We start from the raw sequence: 21,729 nt of genomic DNA on the forward strand, positions 1-21,729 counted from the left end.
GAATACCCCTTTAGTTCTACAGGCAATAGCCACTCCCTTTTAGGCAATCAAGGCACTAGAATTATAAGCCCTTCTTCCTTCTGTTTAAAAAGGAAAGCTTATAAAAACTTCCCACATTTCGAGAATGAAAGAAGAGAGAGACTGAAGAGAAGAATCAATTACAACTCAACCTTGTAACTCTGCAACTGTCTCAAGGGAAAAGAGATGAAATTGATGGGCTACCCTAGTTTCTGGCTACAGAGCATAAACTGCCTCCAGAGGGTAGCATATATTTGTCCCTGACCAATACTTTTGTTTAGAAAGCTCTTCCTCGTGAAGGGAAATTTTACATAAAACAGTAAACTCTAAGTTAACAAGTATTCTCATTTTGGGGTATCATAACTGAATGGTTCCCAAACCCAGCATTGAATTGCCCATTAGAATCCTCCAAAAAACGTTAAAAAAGTCCAGATCCCTGGCTCACTGAAAATCTCCTGAAGTAAATGCCCAACAGTGACCCAGCACTTACTATGTACCTTCAAACCTCCCAAGGATATCTTTGTGTGTATCCTACTTGGGGAAGTCACTCAAAGGAAGGGCAGTTATGAGAAAGGCTGCCTGAGCTCATGCTCTAACCTCTCCCACCCTCTCAAAATCTCTTTGAAATGACTTAACATAAAAATATGAAATATCCATAGCAGTACTGAAAAGCCAGGAAGAGTTCCACCAGCAGACCAGAACACTAAGGAATTTCTGGAAGATATAAAGCAGATGGAATCAGTAAAACCCAAAATTGCTAAAGAGCCTTAACTGAACAGGATCATTACATTGTAAGGTAAGGTGGTAAGTGTTGTTGGCAGAGCCTCAGGATATTCCCTAAATCAGAGGGAGCAAGTGTTGGCAGCAGCTGTGGGTCAGCTACCCAGTAACTATTGAAGGATTTGGCAACAATTTTCTGGCCTCTTACTCACAGAGTGTCTAACTCAGAACCGTCCCTGAACCGAGAATGAAGAGAGAAAAAGGGCAGTGTTCTGGGTAAGTTCTGGTGGCTGTGATGAAAAACAAGCCCCCATCCCCAGAGGCAAGTCTCTTGTGCACATCCTAAAAGGAAATTCAGCTAAGTAGATAACTCCCTCCTCCCCACCCTCCAGCCTCTGCAGACACAGGTCCTGTACTCACAATTTGCATTCATAGTGATTTTTTTAACTTATGTTGAGGAAACAACTCCATCTAGACTCTCATTTAGAAAAAAATACCATCTGAAAAACCTTGGAAGTAAAGAAACAAAAAAAAAAGGAGAATTTTTGTTTTGTTTAAAGAATACAGGAATTAACTCCAAGGGGGCAAAAGTAAATTCTAGAAATCAAAAAAAGGCTTATTTCATTCATAAAATAAGAACAAACCACTAGAAAAAAAAAACACAATCACTACTTGGAAATTAAAAGCATGAGAGCCAAGAAAAACAAAATGGATCAACCAGACAAATACCCAAGAATCAGAGGTGAATAATGGAATCTGATTATCTTGCTTAACTACTAACTATTTCTCTTAAGGTGATCATCATAAAATGTGCTTTGGCAGACCCCTCCAGCATTCTGTGGGCTGGAGGAAGGCCCAGGGTTACTATGAGGTGGGGATGGGGGGAAGCAAAGAGCGGGAGGGCAAGGATCTCACTGTGGTTCCGAAGAAAGCAAACATAGTGAGTCCACCCTGAGCCTCACCATCAGCTCCGCCCAGGTGTGCCCTATACCTTTAATGCCCTTTACTTTACTAAGGCCTACTCTGCACTTAGAGCTCAGCTCAGATACCATCTACCTCTGGGAAGGGTTCTTTCACTTCCAGGCTGATTTACATTTTCTAATATCCCTCATATCACCACAACTAAGTTTAACTCTTCAATTATAATTGCCTATTTGTGTCTCTATATTCCTCATGCTCTGAGGGATAAGTTAACCAGAAGCACTGATTCTATTCAGATACAAAGATATTAATATTTGTCATTCGTTCTCTTAATATACCTTGCATGTCTATTGGTAGAACGAAATGCACTGTTCTAATATCTGCAGGAAAACATACAAAAAGTGTTCTGTCCACAAAGCTTACCATTCAACACACATTGTAATTCCCTGAATTAAATAGGGTGCTGTCACATTTTGGAACTTCCTGAATTGCCAACTAAAAGTAATTATTAGGTAACTATTACCTAATAATTTATGGGTGGAATTTTAAGACTTTAATAACTTGGTTAAAACCAAGAAGCCCTACTACATAATAGTCAAAGCATTGTTGTCTCCCCAAAATGAATATGGTTGGATATTTTCATTTGTGAAATACACTATCTGAGCGTTTTCCAAGGAGTCCTAAACAGTACTGACTTGCAGCTTTACCCTGCTGTTTCTGCTCTTCTGGAATCCTGTTACCTCTGGACCACTGCACTGACGGGGGAGAGGGCAAAAAAACAGAATTTATTTATATAAATTGTGTATTTATTCTTACATGTTTAAACTTCAGTCACCTTCCAAGTACTCTTTATCTGATGCAATACACCTATTAAGATATTTTTCCCACTGTTCAAAATAGGTTTTGTACTCATTGATTTTGATGCCTTTTAGTGTTTCTGCCATTTTTTGTTTCACCTCTTCCACATCAGCAAAATGTTTCCCTTTGAGGACGTTTTTCATCCAGGGAAACAAAAAAGGAAGTTGCTCAGGATGAGCTCAAGTGAATAGGGTGGGTGGGGCATGGTTTTGGTCAAAAATTGCTGAACACTTAGCGCAGTGTGGGCAGGTGCGCTAGTAAACCACTCATCATGAAATGGGCAAATGCAGGGGAAGAGCCTTCAAAGAAATTCACTGAAGCCAAACGCAGCCTCTCACAACAATGCCAGCTGGTACACTGATACGTATGGGTTTCTAAAACATTCACCTAGTGGTGGAAGCCTGTACAGCAAGGGGGCTGCCCTCCAGAAGATAATCCTGAGGTTTTGAGGGAGTCCCCTTTGTAAAACCAGGCAAGTCTATTGTGTCAGGATTATAGCAGAGCACTCGGACCCTGAAAAGATACTATATAGGTATCAATACAGATCACTTAGTGGCCCAGCTATCTGAGATATTTGTGTCCTGAGTAAACTTCACAGAAATGTTTTCAAGGCTTGAACTCCCTGATTTTTCCCGCTGAGACCCACTATATTTCCTCTACCATCTCCTGGACCATGTGTATTAATAGGAACAGAGCAGAAAATGTACTTAGCCCCAAAGTACATCAGCTGGAAGCAGTAAAGGGCCCAGCGGATATAAAAAAACAGAATGCAATTAGGAAGAAAATGAAAGTCCTGAAATTGTTGATTCACTTCTGTTGCAATTTCTCACAAAATCATGTTTTTTAAAGAAAGTTATAAATATTCATCCTATTAATCATATCTTTATTTTGCTGGGTGGGTGAAACTCCTTTATAGATTGATAAGGAAATTCCCTAAATACAAGCAATTAAAACCAACTCCCTACAGACTCAGTGATACAAGCAATGGCTTGTTACAGTTACTGATGTACATAGAAGCCAATACCATGGCACTGGCTTTTGAGAAAAGAGTAGGTTTTTATTTGCAAGTTAACTGACTAGGGGATAGGAGGCAGGCTCAAATCCGTCTTCCCAGTCCAGGGCTTGGGGCAGGATTAAGGGGTTTCAGCACCAGAATCTCCTGGACAATGGACCCTTTGCTTCTGGTCATACCCCCATCCTTTGGTTCCATGTGGGGAGCAGTTAAGGGTGCACAAGTGTTACTTGTGAGTGGTGTTCACAAGTGTTACTAGTAAACTTTGGTTCTAGGTCTTGCTAGAAACAGGATAGCACCAGTTTGAGCTGGTCCCGTGGTGATGCCAGGAGTTCAGGTGTCCTGGGGACCTGGAACATCATAACACCTACTCCCAAATGTGTATCTCTGTTTAAATTACCCCCCATAAACAAGACAAGAATCACAGTAATGAGTTTCACCACAGGTTGGGGGAATCTAAGATTCTGCCAGCATTTAAAACAACTAATACTGGGAGACACGAGAGACAACATGTTGTGAGATGAGAAACTGTCCTCTCAAAACAGTTGTTAATGGTCTTTAGGTAGAAATTCCCTGAAGAAAACCGTCCCTCACACTGCCATTGAAAAATAAATCCTACCTCCTCAGCTAGATAGAAAAGCAGCTGGAAGAGCATTCAATATAAACTGAAAAAAAGATAAAGAATCTTCAGGAAAACTTTAATGCATTTTCCACAGAAGAAAAAAAGAGATTCAGGGTGTTTTCTTTAAAACGACTCCTGTTTGCAAAGTTGACCATGTGAATTTACTCTCTAACTTTTAGATACACAGTACAAAGATATGCGGTGATACAAGTCTGATGGAGGAGGAAAAAGGTGCAAACAAAACTAAATTTGTTTTTAATAATCAGAAACATAGACCTGAAGACCAGGAAGAGATGTGCTCTAAGCTCTTATACTTCATTCTTACTGTGTTATAAAAGCAGGTTCCAAGCCAGCCTTAAAGAAAAACTAAAGAACTTAGGGGCAGTTAGTTATAAAGCCTGGTTCAAAATAAGTGGCTACAGGGAAAAAGAAGGAAAAAATTAGGGAAGGAATAGAAGTCCTCCCACACTGAAGTCTAATTACTTGTCTCAGCTCCAGTTCTGAAATCTCCCACATTGACACTGAATAAGACTTTATCACAACACAAAGGATAATATGCTTCAAATCTTTGGAAAGCAATATTTATATATTTATATACTTAATATATAGTCTCTTAGCAGCATTAGTTCTAAGTGGGGATACGAACTTGGAAGTTATGGCCTAATTAGCAAGTGTCTCTGACAAATACAGCCTGCTACATCAAAACTGTTTAGTAACTATACAGACTGTAGACAATTTATGAAAGAAATTCTAATTCGATTGACAAACAAAGGACAGCAAAATGTATGTTGAAATTTCCATGTTTTTCAAGACAGCAGCTCTAAAGTATAATTAAATAAAAAGCATATGTTATACTCTTTTCATCATTTTAGTATTAGAGCATCAGAGCTTTGTTTTTTCCACCAAGAACTTTGTCACAAATGGTCCTATCATTTTCCAATTTAAAATCTCACATGTCAAAAAAATTCTCCAAGGCACTTACAATCTTAATTTAAAGCACCAGAACCCACACATCAAGTTTTTAGTAAATTACAAGTCGGGAGTTTCCACTTACTTAGATATATTGTTGAAGCTGAGAAACAGACGTTGGAGGCAGGGCAAATTCTCCACATCTCTCTAGAAGGAAACAGAAAGCAAAAATTTGTCAGCTGACAGTAAAAGAAATATTATACATGTCTTCTTGCTCAGCTGTTGAAATACATAGTCATTTCTATTTAGGTGCAACCTTGCTAGACCATTGATTTCTACTGGACGTTGAGCTCCATTCTTCTCCACTGCGGATTAAATGGGAGGGTTTCCGTACATCCGCAGAGCAAGCTGCACCACTCACAAGGTAAAAAGCACTGAGGAGAACAGGGAGAGATGCTGCTGCTAGCCTCTTTTGGGAAAGAAGCCAAAATGCTTCTTCAGCATTTGAACTGTAGCACAAATGCAGTATGATCAAACGTTTGTTAAAAATCATTTTTAAAAGGAAGCTGTTCAAATGCTTTAAATCTTAAATGTATGTAATTAGCTTTCCAAACAGTAATGAACATTTCAAAGCTAATTTACCTCATTATTCTCAAACCCATGGAAATATACCACTCAGTTATAAATGAACCAAAACAGAAACAATTCCCGCATAAAATTAAAAGCAGATCATAGTAAGCGTCATTGAAGGGCACCATAAGGGCAATTTCCAATCTAAGCAAGAACCGGAGGTTCTTGTCATTGGAAATCTACCCTGCTCTGTTTAGGTACAGCACCCCAAAGCGAACCTCTGCCATTTCAACATAGTTACACTCAGCAAATATTTAAACCTTTGGTCATATGATTTGTTTAAATCACAAAATAAATTAAAAGCTATCTAATTTCTTCAAGGGAAAAGATACAAACCTTCTGAGAAGTATGACATACTGGAGTAACAGAATCTTAAGAGGAAGCTTAGTTAGTCTACAACCTCATTAGTCGCATGAGAAAAGTAGACAGCTGAGGCTGTTGCAGGGGCAGGGTGCAAGTGGGCAGGAAGGTGACCCAGGATTATATACTATCCTAGAGGCTGAGACAGGACAAGACTCCATTTATTGTGACTTCTATTACTCTGCTCTTTAAAACACTGCACACTGGCATTTCTCACATAAAATGGTTATTCTTTTTAAGGGCAATATAATTACAATAATTTCTAGTTACATAAGTTTGAATAATGCTAATATAAATATGTATTATTTACGTATTATTGTGACCAATATTTACACCAAATCAAAACTTGTTTTACTATTTCCATTAAGTCATTATCTTTCCTCCTCCCTCCTGTTCTTCTTCTCTTTAAAAACTGCCATTTCCAAGACCCCAGTAAGAATTTAGGCAAGTGCATCAAAATTAAAGACAAGCCCAGCTTTTTCAAAAACTGGTTCACCTATTTATTTTTAGAAGCTTATTGTTACATATATATATATATATGTGTGTGTGTGTGTGTGTGTGTGTGTGTGTGTATGTATGTGTGTGTATATATATGATAAAATTGTGGTGGAGTAACATCCTATTGGTTTTTGAGACAGCAAAGGAAAAGTGAATCTGGCTTAAGACATTCTTCCAGGTAGCTTCCCTTGTGTACTATTCTCAAAACTTCTCTCAATCCCTTACACTCTAAACAGTATAAAATAAATATAATTGTAGTGACCAAATCACTGGCTATGTATACCATTCATATGGCATTACCATTCTGAGGCCCAACCCTAAAAAGTCTGTTCCATAACTGTAAGTTAGTGATTTTTAAGGTTTCTCAACCATGGTCAAGTAATATGTCCACATAAAACAGGAAGGCGGCCAAAGTCCCCTCAGTGGGTAATAGGCTCTACATGTTGAAAAGTTCTTGAATCAGCTCTACCAGCTACAGATCTCTCTGATATTTGCAGAAATGAGAGGTGAGTCAGGTGGAGAAAGACTGATAGATTAGTGGGAGGGTTCATTTTATTCCGGAGCCCTATTTTCCAAAGGAAATGGTAGCTTGCTTCCTATCTGCTATCTAGAGGTATGGGATCACAACCTAATTGAAAGGCCTCTCAATCTTGAGGAATCTCTTCTCCCAAATTCTTCCTGGAATCTACCTGAGATATTTCTGGGTAAAAGCAGTGTTTGCTGACATCTTACTGGTAGAAACTGAGAAGCAGTAGCATGGATCGCCTGTGAATCGAGGCATCTTAAAAAAAATATATGTGTCTCTCTGAGGTCCAGATTACCTGCTTCAGAAACTACAGAAGCCATTCAAGACATATATTTTTGCTAGTAAAATATAAAATCAAATTATATCAGGTAATAATTTGTGAGAAAGGTTTTAAAATATTTATTTGATTAAATTATAATATTTTGTATTTATCTTCATTTATAAAACAAAATTTTAACAGAAGTCTTTATCCAATTTTCAAAATCAGTAATTGTCATAACCTGACAGAGCTATGAAAAATATTCACAACAAATAGAAAAACTAAAAATCAAAATTCAATTACATATATCCTTATAACCACTTTAATAGAGTCTTTCCAGATATTTAAAAAGCAAAATAATTACACAATCATTTTTGTTGTTCCAAATTTCATTTTTTAAAGAAAATTATAACTTTTCTTTAATTTTTATAGCAATTCTGAGTTGTACTTTTTAATAAATTCCTAGCATTCCAATAGTTAATAATATCCTGGTGGTATTTTGGGGGAATCAGCATTCAACAATCTGCTTACCCAAAAAGTATAATTATTTTGACTGATGGGAAAAGGAGAAATGGGATCTATGGATAATGTAAGAAAGCTAAATTCTCACAACTCTGAGGAAAAAGGCAGTATATTTATTTCATTGTCAAGCATTAAACCCTCCCAACAGTTCTTTTCAGGAGATAATAATACCATAGGCAGAAAACCATTGCAAAGAAGCAACAATTAATATGCGCATAGTCTCAAATTTATTATATTTAACAAAACACAATTCTGAGAATCACATTTAAAATTCTGAAGAGTCAAAACCATTCTATATATTTTAAAATGTAATCCTCTTAAAATAGATTTAAATAAAATTACTTACTACAAGATTATTAAGAGAATTATATTCTTTATTTTTCAAAAGTATAATAACTTGCTTTTTCTACTCTGCTCACTGTTTTCCACACTCCTAAACTTCAAAAAAGAACTAAATGATTCAGCAGTCTGACCATGTGTATGACATCTATTAGTGGACCTATTTTTAGAGCAGCCTCCTGCAGAGGAATAAGGAAGAAGAAAGGCAAGGAGACAAAGGCTTTGGCATGCGTCAACTAGGACAAAGATGACTAAAATAAAATCACAACTGCTTCCATCTTGTTACTTATTCTTTCATATAAAAGAATTCAGAGTAAAAATATATAGGGTTAATTATTTTAATTTTGAGAAATGGAAACATTTATTAACAAAGCATTGAAGAAGTTTGAAAAATCAAAGGAAAAAAGTAATATTTTTATTAAAAGGCTTATTAAATTGATTCCAAAATGACTACTTGCTACAACCACCACTTTGTGACAGACACATATTATATGAGGAATAATATGTGTGAGTCATCATATCAATGACTAATCATATAGTTAAATGCCAATGAAAAAAGGTCCATTATCTTGATCTGTTACCCAAAGGCATTAATGTGCACATCTGCTTTTAATATTTGTTTGCTACCCATTACATGGCAATGAATATCATTCAATCTAATTGCAAGTTACTCCATCACTTAGAATTTTCAATATTCCCTTACTTATTGTGAGTATTACATTCCAGACCCCCCTGTGAAGGAGGAACCTTAAAATTTATTCTACACTCTTAAACCTACGTAACTTTAACAACATACGTATACAGTACCACAAAATCCCACGATATAGCGAAAAATCCACGATAAATAATTAAATATAATATTTTTTAAAATCCCGCAATACAGTGAGGCCATGATAAATGAACCACGATATAGCGAGGGACTACTGTATTATTGAAAGAGTTCTTATAGATTTACCTAACCATATATAACCAAATATTATTCTTATGCATATGTAAAATTTAGGCAAAATAAATTCATTAAATAAATGAACTCCCAAAGTATCTCCACTTACTATAAGGCAGTGTAGTTTTGGCAAAATGGTGGACAAATAGATGGAATAGAACAGAAGGTTCAGAAAAAGACTCATTTGATTTTGACTCAATTTCAACAAAGACCCCAATTTAATTCAATGGGGAAAGCAATACCTTTTCAATAAAAGTTGATGGAGCAAATAGATATTCCTGTGTGGGAAAAATGAACCATTACTTCTACCTCACACTGTACCTAAAATTTACTTAAAGGTAAATCGCAGACGTAAAGTGAAAGGTAAAACTATAAAACATTTGGAATAAAACAGAGGAGAACATATTTTGATATTAGGAGAGGTAAAGACTTTTTGGACAAGATCAAAGACACTAATGATGAAAGGAAACAAACTGGTAGATTGTATTTTACAAAAATGTGAAGGTTTGCCATAGCAAAAACATTGTTAAGAAAGCAAAAAGAATTTCCGGCCAAGATGGAGGCCTAGACAGGCACGCTGTGTCTCCCTTCACAACTAAGAAGGAATACAACTACCTCAAAACTAGAGACAAACCAGAAGTTCCAGAAAATCAAGCTGCATGGAAGTCAAACAAACAAAGATATAAAAAAGAAATACTCATTCAGATAGGCAGGAAGGGTGGAGCTGGGGCAGAGAGGACGCAGTGTGGCGGCAGCAGTCACACATTTTAAAAAGTGGGGAGAGACACCTGGGGAGCGATCACAGCTCCTGACCAAACCACACAGCTCATGGTCCCAGCGCCAGGGAAAATCAAGCATCATTGCTTCTGACTGTGCAAACCAGTGGGGGTTGGGGCAGAGGAAGAAACTACCTGTCTCTCAGCAGAGTCCACTAGTTTAAAGGGCCCCCACAGTCCTAGAATGTCTGCGGACCCACCCACTCTGGGAAAAATGGCCAGGGCAACAGCCAGGGAGGTGCCAGTCCCATCCCATAAGAAAGTGGGACAAGTGCCTGGAAAAAGGGCAAGTGCTGAGCAAGCAGCACTGTTCCCTCTCATACCCCTCCTCCACATACAGCGCCACAACGTGGTGAAATGGGTCACCCTGTACTGACGAATACCTAAGGCTATGCCCTTTACAACGTAACAGGAGCAACAGCTCTACCTAAGACACAGAGGCAAACAAACACAGGAGCCTGTCAAGATGAGGAGACAGAGAAGTATGGCCCCAAAGGGGGAATGGATCAAGATTCCAGTGGGAAAACAAAGCGACAAGGAGATAGCCAATCTAACAAACAAGAAGATAGCCAACCTAACAGATGCAGAATTCAAAGCACTGGTGATAAAGATGTTCACAGGCTTGACAGATATGTTTGAGTATGGCAAATGCATAAGGGAAGAAGTAAAGTCTATGCTAAGTGAAACAAACAAAAAAAAATTCACACAAAATGAATGGTGAAGGAAAGGAAACTGGGCTTCAAATCAATGGTTTGGAATATAAGGAAAAAAGAATCAACCAATACAGAATGAGGAAACAAGATTTGAAAAAAATGAGGAGAGGCTTAGGAACCTCTGGGACAACTTTAAACATGCCAACATTCGAATCGTAGGGGTGCCAGAAAGAGAAGAGGAAGAGCAAAAAATTGAAAATTTTTGTGAAAAACTAATGGAGGAAAAGTTCCCTAATTTGGTGAAGGAAACAGATATACAAGTCCAGGAAGCACAAAGAGTCCCCCACAAGCTAGACCCAAAGATGACCACACCAAGACACATCATAATTAAAATGCCAAAGGCTAAAGATAAAGAGAGAATCTTAAAAGCAGCAAGAGAAGAGCAGAGAGTTACCTACAATGGAGTTCCCATAAGGCTATCAGCTGATTTCTCAAGAGAACCTTTGCAGGCAAGAAGGGGCTGGCAGAAGTATTCAAGGTGATAAAAAGCAAGGACCTACAGCCAAGATTACTCTATCCAGCAAAGCTATCCTTTAGAATGGAAGGGCAGATAAAGTGCTTCCCAGACAAGGTAAAGCTAAAGAAATTCATCATCAACAAGCCATTATTATATGAAATGTTAAAGGGACTTACTTAAGAAAAAGAACATCAAAACTATGAACATTAAAATGACAACAAACTCACAGCTATCAGCAACTGACTCTAAAAAATAAAAACAAAATCTAACTAAGCAAACCAGAATAGGAACAGAATCATAGGTACAGGGATCATTTGGAGCGTTATCAGCTGGGAGGGGGAAAGGGGAGAAATGGGAATATAGTGCAGGGATTAAGAAGCATAATTGGTTGGTACAAAATAAGACAGGGGGGAGTTAAGAATAATATATGAAAGGGTGAAGCTAAGGAACTATATGCACAACCCACAGACATGAACTAAAAGGGGGTGGGATTGCTGGGGGGAGGGGAGTACTGGGCAGTGAGGAGCAAAGGGGAAAGAAATTGGGACTACTATAACAAGATAATCAATAAAATATACTTAAAAAAAAAAGACAACCATGCAGAAAATACACTCAATACAGTCATCAAAGAAAGAACCTGAATCTAGAATAAATATCTACTACAACTCAATGATAAAAAAGGTAAACAAGCCAATTTTTTTAATGGGTAAAAGACTTGAGCTAATATTTCAGAAGGCTAATAAATACTTGAAAGATGCTCAACATCATTAGTCATCAAGGAACTGCAAATTAAAACCACAATGAAAATTACAACATCATTAAAGTTATAAAGACTGTCAATACAAACACTGGCAAGGATGTGGAACAATTAGAAATCTCACTTATCGCTAGTTTCTAATAAATTTAGACATCCATCCTTTATGGCTCAATAATGACATTTTCATGTATTTACCTAAGAGAAATGAGGGTATATGTCCAGCAGAAGAAATATATAAATAAAATAGCACAAAAATATTTATAGCAGCTTTATTTGTAAGAACCAATAATTGGAAATAACCAAGATGCCTGTGAACAGAAGAATGAAAAAAGAAAATTGTGTTATATTTAGACAGCAAATATAATTTAGCAATTTTTAAAAACTACTATATACACAATAAAATGGATGAATATCAAAACCTTTGCTTAGTACACAATAGAGTACATACTTACACACATAGACACAAAGAATTCAAAAACAGGCACAACTAATGCATGAGAAGAGAAGTCAGAAAGGCTCTAGAGCAGGGAAAGACAGTGAGTGGGAAGAGGCACAGGACAACTTTCTGGAGTGATAGAAATGTTTTCTCTCTTGATGTGGGTGGTAGTCAGATGAAAGTATTCTCATGTTTAGAAAATAAACTGCAGAGTTAAGATTTGTGTATTTTACTGTACCTAAATTAAACCTTGATAAAGTATGGAGAAAAAGGAAAAAGTCTTCACGTTTAGGGTCCAACTTCTGAAACACTACGTAACCAATAATGTCCGTGACGTTCAGACAATATTGTCTTCTGTACCATCAAACACATTAGTGATGCAGTAGAGTATACTAAAAGTGTGCTCTATTATTGTCTACAGGATTTCTTCTAAGCTGATCCCATTCTGTGTTTTGATATTGATGAAGAAACACCAGTACTATGGTCTAAATGTTTGTGTCTCCCCAAATTCATAAATTGAAATCCAAACACCCAAATATGGTGTTATTAGGAGGTGGAAACTTCGAGGGGTTCTTAAGTCATGAGGGTGAAGCCTCATGAATGGGATTAGTGCCTTATAAAAAAGACCCTGCAGAGACCTCTAACCTCTTCCCGTAGGGGAAGACTGTGAAAAGGCGCCAGCTATGGACAAAGAAGAGGGCTCTTACCAGAATGGAACCATGCTGGCACTTTGATCTTGGATTTCCTAGACTCCAGAACTGTGAGAAATAAATTTCTGTTGTTTATAAACTACCCAGTCTGTGGTTTTGTTATAGTAGCATGAATGTGCCAACACACCACCATTAATTATTGAGACAGTGTCTTGTTACTTTGAAATTTCTTTCATTTATTATTCCAAGGAGTTTGCTCAAGGTCTCCTGCCTTCAGTTGCACTATTTGGCATGAGATAAACAACTTCTCTGAGCCTATCTCAGAAACAGAATGTAACAGTCTTGCCAAACATGGTTATCTTCTTTTTAAAGTTTTTGATTGCTAATTAGCAAGAAAATGTGAAATTGCAGTCATTCCTCCAATAAAAATTGTTTACTAATATTAAATTTATATCTTTCCTGGTCTAGTTCCAAGTCTTCTTTAATAAGCTAGTTTCATTTCAATGCCAAATCATGATGTAATCTTTTAAATACATTTTGAACATGATTAAATTCAAAACATGTTGTACTAAAAATTGAAATGTGAATAGTATAAATAGTTAAAACCAAGTTCACATATACTTAGGCAATGAAATTACTGTAGCCTATCTAATAGTGATTTTAAGATGCCATAGTGTAGTTTTGGCCAGGTGGCACAGTTGGTTGAGAGTCATCCCATGCACCAAAAGGTTGCAGGTTCCATCCCTGGTCAGGGCTCATACCTTGGTTTTGGATTCGATCCAAGATCAGGGTATATGCTAGAGGCAACCGATTGATGTTTCCTTCTCAATCAATGTCTCTCTCTCTAAAAATTAATAAGCATATCCTCAGGGGAGGATAAAAAAAAGGTACCATAGATGGTAAGACATATCCAGATTTCAGAGATGTTGAAACATGGGGAAATGTATGTCTTAAATTGGTGAAATATGGTAGTTTCACATCTATACACATCATTGTGAATATGAAGGAATGAAAAAAGAAATCCTATTCTTAAAAAAGAAATTATTGTTGTTCTATTACAGTTGTCCCATATTTTCCCCCATTGCTCTCCCCTGCCCTGCCCACCCTATTCCTTCTCCCACAGCCAATCCCCACCCTGTTGTCCATGTCCATGGGTCATTTATACTAGTTCCTTGACTAAACTGTTCCCCTTCTTTCCCCTCTTCTTCTCCCCCTCCCCTCTGGTCACAGTGCGTCTGTTTGGCAAAAGACAAATACCAATGTGATCTCACCTAATACAGGAACCTAATGAACAAAACAAACAAACAAGCAAAATAGAACCCAAGGTATGAAAACAAGGAAATCTTATACTCTTAAAAGCAACTAGAGGAAAACAAAGAAGACTGCCTACAATAATGATAGTAGACATTTCAATTGCAATAATGGAAGGCCAAAGACAATGGAATAAGAGCTTCAAACATCTGGGAGAAAAATAACTGTTAACCACATCAAACCATAAATCATGATTAAAAGTAAAATAAACACATTATTAGACAAAAACTGTGAGAGTTTACTACTACCAGAGTCTTTTTTTTTTTTTTTTTTTTGAGCAATCTTAAAGGACCTTTATCTAAATTATATATTTGGGAGGGGTGGTAAGCCTAAACCAACATGTGGGTGAATCCAAATAAGCATTGACTGAAAACATCAGCAACCAAAACATCTAATTTTGAGAGTAAAAAGATAAAAAGAAAATACTAGGCAACAAGAACATGTAAAATGCGATGAGGTTACTGGATTAAATGATCCTAAGGTCCTTATTTGAGAAAATGGTATGGATGTGTATTAACTTGTATAATTTTAGTCAAGGGTGTATTTTAAAATGGCAAGAATAACCATTAAAGTGAATACGAAAAAATAGTGAAAATACCATCAACCTGAAATAAGGCACAAGAGGAAAAAAGCAGAGGAAAAACAGGACAAATAAAGCCTGAGAGGTATTGAAGTGATCCATCTAAATATATCAGTAATCACAATTAGTATAACAGACCAAATTATCTGCTTAGATATTATTTTCTCAGATTGTAAGTTAAAGAAAGAGTCATGTCTTCTGCGATTTTTTTTAACACTGTCTTGTTACCATTTAGGAAATCTGAGACAGGTAGTGGGAATTCTTTATACCATTGCAACATTTCCTGAAATTACGTCTAAGTCTTAAATTTTAAAAAGGTTAAGGAATAAAAAATATATACTAGGGAAAATAATCAAAAGAAAACTGGTATTAACATTATACTAAATATTTGATAAGGCAAAAGGTATTAGCTTCTTGATACATACTAAATACCTAGAACAGTGCATGGTATATGGCCCCTGCTCATAAAATACTTGCTCAATGAGGGAGTGAGCAATGAAGATATTAATACATAATAATGAAAGAAACAATTTATCAGGAAGATGCATCAATCTTATGCTTATGTACGCCTAGAAACATAGCTTCAAATGCTGACCACATACTAGGCAAACAGTAAGTATTGACTATAAATATTAACAAGGCAATAAAGCAAACCTCAACGAACGTCAAAGAACCAAATACATATAATCCACATTCACTAGGCACAATACAATAAATTAGAAAAGAATGACAAGGAAAGAAATCTGTATCAAAAACTTTAAATATACTTTCTTAATAGCACATAGAAGAAATCATAATGTAACACAAAGTATTTAGAACTGATAATAAAAACACAATTTCAAAACTTGTGGGAAGAAACTATAGTGGATCTTAGAAGGAAATTTATAGCCTTCAGACCTTGTATTAGAAAATTAAAAAAGCTGAAAACTAATGCATAAAACATCCAACACAAAACTAGAAAGAAATAGAGGATATAAGAGATAAGAACAAAACCTCACAAAATAATAAGCTATGAGATAGGTTCAATAAAGCCAAAAGCTGGTTCTTTAAAACTACTAGTAAAATAAACAACCTTCAGGTAATATTGATCAAGAAGAAAAAGAGTATAATTAAGTGTTATTAGAAGTGACAAGGAGGACATGACTACAAATAGAGGAGCAAGAAAAGGAAAGTGAATTTTCATGAAAGAAAACTTTAACATATCAAAACTGATGTCCACTATTATTACTGAGTTCAATAGTTTAAAACTACCTAGACTATTTAATAGATAAGTTCTATCACATATTCAAGGAATAGATCTTCTTTATCTCATATAAATTAAGATCTACACTAAATAAGAAATCAAAATAGGGAATCACAGAAGATCAAAATAGGAAGCACCCCTAATATATTTTACAAGACTAATATGACCTTTATGCTAGAGAACAGCAATAAAAAGAAATTATAAGTCAATCTCTTTTATTAACATATGTGTAAATATTGCAAATAAAATATTAACGAACAAAATCAAGAATATATATGAAATAGAGCCTACAATATATATAATGACTAAAAATGCTAGAATGACTTATCATTACAAAATCTTACAATAATTTACAAATTTAATCGTCAAAGAATCCATATAATCAACCTAAGAATTGTAGAACAATCATTTAATAAAACCCAAAACCACTCATAATATAAACTCTCAGGAAACTAAAAATAAAGAATAATTTTTTTCAGACTGATAAATGGCATTTACCAAACATAGGTAGTGATGTGTTCTCTTTAGAACAAAAAATAGGGCACTTTTACTTCTTTACCCAACTCTGTACTGCAGGTTCAGTCAAACTGAAGGTTCAGTCAAACTGAAATTTCAGTCAAACAAGAAACAAAATCTACGATAATTAGGGAAAACTATCATTGTTTGCAAAAAATTATAATTGTCTGAATAAAAAAAACAAGATAATCTACAGATATATTATTAGAATTATTTTAGGTATATTGATTATGCTATTACAGTTACCCCAATTTTTCCCCTTTTCCCCCCTCTGCCCAGTACTGCCTCTTCCCTCCAGCAATCCCCGCCCCTTAGCTCATGTCCATGGGTCATGCATCTAAGTTCTTTGGCTTCTCCATTTTCTTTACTATTCTTACCATCCCTGTTTATTTTGTAACTACCAGTTATGCTTCTTGATCCCTTTACCTTTTCCCCCATTCTCCCCCTTCCCCCTCCCCACTGATAACCCTCCAAATGATCCCCATACCTATGATTCTGTTCCTATTCTGGTTTGCTTAGTTGGATTTTGTTTTTACTTTTTAGATTCAGTTGTTGATAGTTGTGAGTTTGTTGTCATCTTAGTGTTCAAAGTTTTGATCATCTTCTTTTTCTTAAATAAGTCCCTTTAACATTTCATATAATAATGGCTTGTTGATGATGAATTTCTTTAGCTTTACCTTTCTGGGAAGCACTTTATCTGCCCTTCCATTCTAAAGGATAGCTTTACTGGATAGAGTAATCTTGGCTGTAGGTCCTTGCTTTTCATCACCTTGAATACTTCTTGCCAGCCCCATCTTGCCTGCAAGGTTTCTCTTGAGAAATCAACTGATAGCCTTATGGGAACTCCATTGTAGGTAACTCTCCGCTCTTCTCTTGCCGCTTTTAAGATTCTCTCGTTATGTTTCGGCTTTTTCATTTTAATTATGATGCGTATTGGTGTGGTCCTCTTTGGGTCCAACTTGTTTGGGACTCTTTGTGCTTCCTGGACTTGTATGTCTATTTCCTTCACCAAATTAGGGAACTTTTCCTCCATTATTTTTTCAAGTAAGCTTTCAATTTCTTGCTCTCCCTCTTCTCCTTTTGGAATCCCTATGATTTGGATGTTGGCACTTTGGAGATGGTCCAGAATCTTCTTAAACTCTACTTGTTTTTCTGAATTCTTGTTTCTTATTTTGTTCTGGTTGAATGTTTATTTCTTCCTTGTGTTCCAAATCATTGATTTGAATCCCAGTTTCCTTCCAATCACTACTGGTTCCCTATATATTTTTCTTTATTTCATTTCATATAAACTTCACTTCTTCCTTTATTTTGTGGCTGTACTCAATCATTTCTCTGTGCATCCTTATTACTAGTTTTGAACTCTACATCTGACAGGTTGGCTATCTCCTTTTAACTTAGTTATTTTTCTTCAGTTTTAATCTGTTCTTTCATTTGGGCCATACATCCCTGTCTTCTCAAAACTTGACAGCATCCTGTGTTTTCCTCTGTGTCTTAGGTAGAGCTGCCACACCTGCTACATTGTAAGAGGCAGAGTCTTAGGTATTCATCAGTGCACGATGACCTATTTCACTGCTCTGTGGTGCTATATGTTGGCGAGAAGTCAGAGAGGGAAAATGCCACTTGCTTGGCACTCACCCTGTTTCCAGTCACTTCATTTACTTCCTGTATGCAACTGGCACCCCTTTAGCTGTTACCCTGGTGATGGTTCCCTGAATGGGTGAGTTTGCATACATTCTAGGACTGTGGGGGCCATCTAAATGGACTCTCCTGAGAGACAGGCAGTTTCTTCTGCTGCCCCAACCCCCACTGGTTTTCACAGCCAGAGGTTAAGAGGCTTTATTATCCTGGCACTGAACTGTTAGCTAGGAGTCCTAGCCTGGGGCTGGGATCGTTCCCCAGGTGTCCTTCCTGGCTTTTACTATGTGGGACCACTTGTTCCATCAGCTGGCTGCAGCTGCTGCCTTGCCAACGCCAATGCCACTGCCACTTTTCTGGCAGTTCTGGTTGTTTTGAGGTAGCTGTAATCCTTAATGGTTGTGCGAGGAAGTGAAGTGCATCCACCTATGCCTCCATCTTGGCCAGAAACTATTATTAGAATTATTAAGTGTTAGAGTAAGTTTGCTAGATACAACATCAATGAATCAAAATCAACTTTGGTTCCATATACTAGTACTAGTAAGAAATCTATTTCCAACACACCCCTACCCCCCACCAGTTTACAAGAACGACAAAAAGCTATAAGATATCTGGGAAGAAATCTAAACAAAACGAAAGAAAAAATAAATTTTCTATGGATAAAAGCATAAAATCATTAAATTAGACATATATGAATTAAGAGATGTTCTGTCTTAACATTATGCCATTCATAGTAATGACATGTTTGTGTTATGATATTGAAAGCTTAATATCATAAACAAGTAATTGTCTTCAAATTCAAAGGTATTCCAATCAACAGACCAGTATGGTTATTCATAGAACTTGACATGCCATTTCTAGACTGTATATAGAAGAAGAAAGGGCCAAGATGTTTTTTAAAAATAAGGAAAGAAGGAGGGCAGCTTGGGAAAGGAAGGAAAGAGAAGAAATAGGAAGATTGGGGACCTTATTCTATTAGCTCCTAGAACATAATAGAAAGTTACAATTATTAGGAGAGTGTTGTTATACTGAAACATGGATATATATATCAGTTAAACAGGCCAGAAATATCAGGCACCAAACCATTCATATGTAGATATTTAATTTGTTAAAGGGATATACTACCAAAGGGAGAAGAAAAGACAGAAAATCACTTTTAAATAAATGAGAAAAAATAAAATGGGATTTCAACTTCACATTACAGCTAAAAATCGGTTCCAAACAGATGAAACACCTACATGTGAAGAACAATTTTTGTTAGAGAATATGGAAAAACATCTTATATTTTTCAAACAAATAAAACCCAGAACAATAAAGAAAACTATTGATGATTTTACTACTGTTCCTCAAAAAAGAATTTGTTTATCAACTCAAAAGGGGGGAAAAAGTATTATTACAATGGGCAAAGAATAGGGCTATTCAGAAAAGAGGCAATCTCAATATCAAAAATAAAAAAGATGAAAGGCATTTAACCTCACTGGAAATTCAAAATAAAATCTCAATGCAATACAATTTCATAGTTAAAAGACCAATATTTTTCAAGACCAATATTTTTAATAAGGTACAATAGATTCAAATAAGATATACAACTGAATCTAAAAAACAAGAACAATAACAAAAACAAACTAAGCACACAACTAGAACAGGAACAAAATCACAGATATGGAGATCATTTGGAGAGTTATCAGCTCAGAGGGGGAAGGAGGAGAATGGGGTAAAGGGTTCAGGGATTAAGAAGCATAATTGGTAGGTACTAAATAGACAAGGGGATGCTAAGAGTAATATAGGAAAGGGTGAATACAAAGAACTTATATTCATGACCCATTGACATGAACTAAGGTAGGAGATTGCTGGAGAGAATGGGGGGTACCAGGTGAAAAGGAGAAAAGGGGGAAAAATTGGGACAACTGTAATAGCATAATCAATAAAATATAGTTAAAAAATAGGATTACCAGAATGAACTACAGTAAAGGTAAGTATGATTTCAAAAAAATGCTTCTTTACATTATTGATAATGTACTCATACAAAGATGTATTTAATAATTGGGTTTCTATTTAAATTTTATTTATTACCATAGATTACAGCTAAAAAAATCTGAAAGCCACTGACCTACATAAATTGTTATATATGTGCACAAAAAAAACTGTAAAAAATTTATTCATGACACCCTTAGTAACAAAAATGTTGGAAATATTAATGTTATTACTATCTATATATAGCAAAATAGTTATAATTATATGATGTAGTACTATATAACAATAAAAATTAGTGAACCAGAGTTACAGGTATCAACATAGATTAATCTCAAAGCATCGTCGGCAGCCGTCCGTCTCGAGAGACGATGGTGTAGCTTCTTAAGAGTCTATCTGCACCGCCGAGAATGGTTGTGCAGTCCGACTCGGGAGTGACAGGGTATCTGTCTCCTCCCGTGTTGAATCGACATCTTGCAATGACGCTGGAGTGTCCTCTCCAGTGAAGCTGAAGCTACAGAGCCTCGAGAGACGATGGTGTAGCTTCTTAAGAGTCTATCTGCACCGCCGAGAATGGCTGTGCAGTCCGACTCGGGAGTGACAGGGTATCTGTCTCCTCCCGTGTTGAATCGACATCTTGCGATGACGCTGGAGTGTCCTCTCCAGTGAAGCTGAAGCTACAGAGCCTCGAGAGACGATGGTGTAGCTTCTTAAGAGTCTATCTGCACCGCCGAGAATGGCTGTGCAGTCCAACTCGGGAGTGACACGGTATCTGTCTCCTCCCGTGTTGAATCGACATCTTGCGATGACGCTGGAGTGTCCTCTCCAGTGAAGCTGAAGCTACAGAGCCTGGGCAGGGTGATATGGAGGGTCTGCTGTTGCCCATGCAGCAGACCCCCCCTCTCTTCGCAGCTGAAGGATCCAAGGGAAAGACGGAGTCAATACAGCTTGGCTTCAGGTGCGCCACAGGAGTTGCCGGTGTTGACTACAACGTCAAACCGCCTTAGGGACTCCGGCTCCGGATTTTCTGTCGGGGTTTACTCCCTTAGCCTTTCCCCTGAAGAGGTATGCCGCAAGGCAGTGGAGGTTTTTTGGAATCAGAGTTTTCCTTCTCTGATGTGCCCTGACTGGTTTGGCTCAGTGGATTGAGCGTCGGCCTGCGAGCTAAGTGTCGCTGGTTCGATCTTCCAATCTCAAAGCATAATGTTAATAAAAGCAACTTACAGAAGATATGTGAAGAACCCAAGATGGTGGAGGAATAAGCGGAAGCTACACTAACCTGCTCCCAGTACCAATCTGGAATTACAACTAAATTGTAGAGAAATCATCCTGAATAACCAACTGGATACTAGCTGGAGAGAAGCCTTATAACCACAGACCAACAAAGGAAACCACTTTACCACAACATGACCGATAGGGAGTGTGGGGATGAAAGAGGGTGGGCTGGGCTCCCACAGGGGCAGCTAGAGTTCTGGAGGGATATTACATCAGCCAGGGGATTCCCCCTGAGAAGTGAGGGGTCTAAACCCCAAGTTGGGCTCCCCAGC

The 21,729-nt window shown here is 36.9% G+C and overlaps 1 protein-coding gene across 1 annotated transcript in view; it reads right to left on the reverse strand.

Annotated features, from left to right (window-relative positions):
• Positions 1 to 18,494: 18,494 nt before the first annotated feature.
• Positions 18,495 to 21,729, reverse strand: part of LOC150015734 (uncharacterized) — a 52,018-nt gene continuing 48,783 nt past the window's right edge. Inside the window, exon 8 of the mRNA XM_090268310.1 lies at positions 18,495 to 18,661. Coding sequence (XP_090124436.1) covers positions 18,495 to 18,661 — 167 coding nt within the window. The remainder of the gene's footprint in view (positions 18,662 to 21,729) is intronic.

This window comes from Furipterus horrens, unplaced genomic scaffold (assembly GCF_987537825.1).
Source record: "Furipterus horrens unplaced genomic scaffold, mFurHor1.1.pri manual_scaffold_3, whole genome shotgun sequence".
Classification (NCBI taxonomy): Eukaryota; Metazoa; Chordata; class Mammalia; order Chiroptera; family Furipteridae; genus Furipterus; species Furipterus horrens.